General features: G+C 44.5%; 1 protein-coding gene across 1 annotated transcript; it reads left to right on the plus strand.

Moving 5' to 3' along the window:
* Window positions 1-565: 565 nt before the first annotated feature.
* On the plus strand, window positions 566-4,257 carry LOC308174097 (elastase-1-like; the record flags this gene model as incomplete). Its single annotated transcript, XM_080549151.1, has 8 exons — window positions 566-599; window positions 709-818; window positions 1,039-1,145; window positions 2,231-2,359; window positions 2,528-2,664; window positions 2,936-3,081; window positions 3,344-3,493; window positions 3,912-4,257. The coding sequence occupies 8 exons, from the start codon at window positions 566-568 to the stop codon at window positions 3,924-3,926; spliced, it is 828 nt and encodes a 275-aa protein (XP_080405277.1). The 3' UTR covers window positions 3,927-4,257.

Here is a 4,257-nt window from a genome sequence, read left to right on the forward strand (position 1 = left end):
AATAACATTCGGTTTAGATGATCACCTAATCAGTTCCTCACTAAGTAGAAGGACGTGTGCCTGTGTTGGAATTCAACAGACACTGGAATGGAATGGCTGTCATGTAGAGATGATGGTTTAAGAAATATTTGGAGTGGTCTCTTCATTTTTTCCAGAGCTGTATTTTGAGGCTTTTTGCATAATGAGAAATTTCATAAATATGCATTTTATGTGATCTCAGTCACAATCACCCCAAAATTATGTCTACAATCAAATGAATCTTTAACTTACATGTATTGTATTAAATGCACTTACATGTATGTCTGTGAAACATTTAGTATACTCACTTTAACAAGCTCCTGCTTATCTGTACTTTTGAATGTCAGACACCTGTAAGAATCCCACACCCTTGAATGCTTCCCCCCACCACTGTGATGTTTGCTTAGCCAGAAATACAGTGTTCTTTGATATTAACATTTGTATTGGCACGTCAAAGGTGTTGCATCATACCTTTTCTGATGACCATCACACGTACATCGGTATAAATGGAAACTGATAGCTGCATCTAATCACTCTACTGGTGAACATGTTTCAGCTTGTGGCTCTCTTGTCTTGCGTTGGTAAGAAAAAAATACAGTATTATACAATCCATTGTCCTGTGTGTGTTGATGCATTCACCCTGAAGCAGAAGCTGTTCACTGTTGCTGATCCGGTGGTTCTGTCTCATAGGGGTGATCTTCGCCAAGGCGGGTCCCCTCAACCTTGCTGTGCACAACGAGAGGCTGTCAGAGAAGATAGTAGGAGGCAATGATGCTCCTCGCAACGCCTGGCCATGGCAGGTAACACTCTCTCTGCCCCTCATGTATGTGCTCAAATGAGATTGCATGAAGCCTGTTCGACTTCGACAGCAGTTCAAACTGAGAGTATGTAATTCTTCCCAACAAAAAAAAACATATCCACAATGCTGTCTCTCTCTCTCTCTCTCTCTCTCTCTCTCTAACACACACACACACACACACTCTCCTGTCATAATGAATCCTATCATCTCTCTCCTCCCAGGCCTCCCTGCAGGAAGACTACTGGAACACCGGTGATTTCTACCACATCTGTGGAGGCGTCGTCGTTGACGCCTTTCACGTCATGACGGCAGCACACTGCATTGGCAGGTTAGCACTTATGCAATTTACACACAAATACTTTTTGAAAAACAATCAGTAGTAATAATAAAAAGAAACAAAAAATAAATAAAATAAAGTATAGGGGCCTAATTAAGGTAGTGCTGGGGACACATGGGAAGTGGAGGGGGAGAGGGTTAACTGGTGAAAGCGAGCTTGAAGAGGTGGGTTTTGAGGGCCTGTTTAAATGTTGGGAGAGTGTTGGCCTGTCTGATGTGGTTGGGGAGGGCGTTCCAGAGGGACGGGGCTGCGGCTGAAAAGGCCCTATCACCCCAGGTCCGGAGCTTGGTCCTGGTGGTCTTGAGGGTGGTTTGGTCGTCAGACCTGAGGCAACGGGAGGGGGTGTGGAGGGGAACGAGGTCGGCAAGGTAGGAGGGGGCCAGATTGTTGATGGCTTTGTAAGTGGTGAGTAGGATTTTGAATTGGATCCTGTATTTGACCGGGAGCCAGTGTGGGTTTTGGAGGACCGGGTGATGTGGTCACGGCGGCGAGTGGTGGTGAGCAGACGGGCAGCAGAGTTCTGGACATATTGGAATTTGTTTAGGATGTTATTAGGCAAACCGTAGAGGATGCTGTTGCAGTAGTCGAGTCGGGAAGTTATGAAGGCATGGATGAGTGTTTCAGCAGCGGAAAAGGACAGGGAGGGTCGGATGTTCCTGAGGTGGAAAAAAGCTGATTTAGTGACCTGGTTGGCATGAGGAAGGAACGAGAGGGTGGGGTCAAAATATATATATATGTATATATATACATGCAATATATAGCACATTTACAACAACAAACAGCTGACCAAAGTGCTTAACAGATAAAACACTAGTAAAAAGAAAACAACAAATAAAAATACTATGGCTACTTTTGACCACAGAGCAGACCTGCTTGGTGAATTTGAAGTCCAGGGGTTCCTCAAGCAAGAAGCTTTCAAACCAAACCTTTTCACATTTCGTTCAGCCATCATAAAGTCCTCAGTAGAATGTTCACTGCAATGTAAATGTGAGTATATGATTGCGAGGCCATTTATAGTTCAAAATGATATATCAGAGAACATTCATGTTATTTTTTTTCCTTTTAACTTTCCTCAGCATGGAGAGCAGCCACTACCGTGTGGTTCTTGGGGAGCACAACCTGTATGAGTATGACGGCAGTGAACAGATTGGTCAAGTGGAGAAAATCGTCATTCATCCTGGCTGGACTGGTGACCTTGTCAACGGGTAAAGAGGGGGCAAGCAAGGCTAGGCTTCCCAATCAAAACAAATTAGTCGCCAGTCGTAACAAATAGTCTGTCTCTTTGTACTGTGTTTTCACTTTGAGAAGAATTCATATTTTGGTTTGGAGGAGGTGAGCAGCTGAAAGTGTTTTTTTTTTTTCATGTCTGCTAGAAATGACATTGCTCTGCTGAGACTGTCCTCATCTATTTATGACAACGGATATGTGAAGATCGCTATAATGCCCGACCCTAAAGAAACGCTGCCTCATGACTTCACCTGCTACATCACTGGCTGGGGACTTCTGTACAGTGAGTGCACACATACACACATACACACACACACACACGCACGCACGCACGCACGCACGCACGCACGCACGCACGCACGCACGCACGCACGCACGCACGCACGCACGCACACACACACACACACACACACACACACACACACACACACACACTTGAAGTCATACCTTCAAAGCTTGAGTTATTTGTTGAAATTCTTTTGAGTTCAAGGGGATTCTTTCTTCCCTTGACTTTGTGTGTACATGATTCATCTCATTCTCATGCTTCCTCTCAGCTGGAGGCAGTGCTGCTGACATCCTGCAGGAAGCGGCCATCAATGTGGTAGAGCACTCTGTCTGCTCCAGTCCTGAGTGGTGGGGCGACTATGCTAAGGAGACCATGGTGTGTGTTGGAGGTAGAGGCACGACAGCTGGCTGTCAGGTACTTGTAACAGAGCTCTCTACTTCTCTCTCTCTGTCTTGCCCTGAAAATCGGATCTGTGTAAAACATCGGAATTGAGCATCAAGACCTGCCGTGTGAACGAAGCCTAAGTGTATTAGTGCCGATCACTGTTTCATTGATTAGTGTCACTATTGGGTGCTCAGCTTGATCGCAACGTTCATGCTCTTTCGTTACATCACCGCTGTCCTGCATGGATGTCAAACTTGACTCTTCCCTGTCTTGCTGTCTTGGTTCATGACAGGGTGACTCTGGCGGTCCACTGAACTGTTACACAAATGGCGCCTGGCGGGTCCATGGTGTCACCAGCTACGGTCCAGCTGGGAACTGCAACCTGGCCTACTCCCCCACGGTCTACACCCGCGTGTCCTCCTTCATAGACTGGATATACCAGGTAAGTCTTCCTTCTCCCCTCTCTTACTTCCCCATGAGAGTTACTGCCATATGTCACTTAAAGGGACAGTCTGGGATTCAAACAACAACAAAAAAGTCTTCCTACCACTTTTTTTTGTAAACTGCTGAGGGATGAGCTGGAGAAATGGAACCACATTCATAGACGGTGCTGTTGATGCAAGAACTGACCATCAAGGAGATCAAAATCATAGTTTTAACCATATCTATAAGTTGTACAGTGTTTGTTTATGATTACATTGTTTACAAACAAAGGAGTGAAACAAGCTTATATGTTGGGTTCTGATGGGTAATTAAGCTCATGAGACATACGTGATATTCCTTAAGAACCATTGGCTTTATATCATGAATTTCCCAACAATGTATGCATCTTTACTCATCATAATACTGTTTTCTTATAGGTCATGCACCAGTAAAGGCAGCTGAAATAAAAGGGAAAAAATGACAAAACATGGTTGTCTGTTCTTTCTAATTGAACCTCATATCTTATTATCAGACCGGATATGAAAACTAAGATGTGACTCTGTGTATGTTATGGGTAATGATTATTGTTGCACTTCTTTTTACAACCAAAGGGTGGAGGTATTTCCTCATGTTATAAATCTAGAACATGCACTCTTCACAGTCGGCCGTCTCCTAAAGACACTGGAAACATTCCTGGCATTCTCTTCCTCCTTCTAGAATCCCAGTCATTCTCTACCTCCTTCTAGAATCCCAGTCATTTCACACTGAATCTGTTGAGTGTTT

The sequence above is a fragment of the Nansenia antarctica genome (assembly GCF_963989245.1).
Source record: "Nansenia antarctica genome assembly, chromosome: 19".
NCBI classification, from domain to species: domain Eukaryota; kingdom Metazoa; phylum Chordata; class Actinopteri; order Argentiniformes; family Microstomatidae; genus Nansenia; species Nansenia antarctica.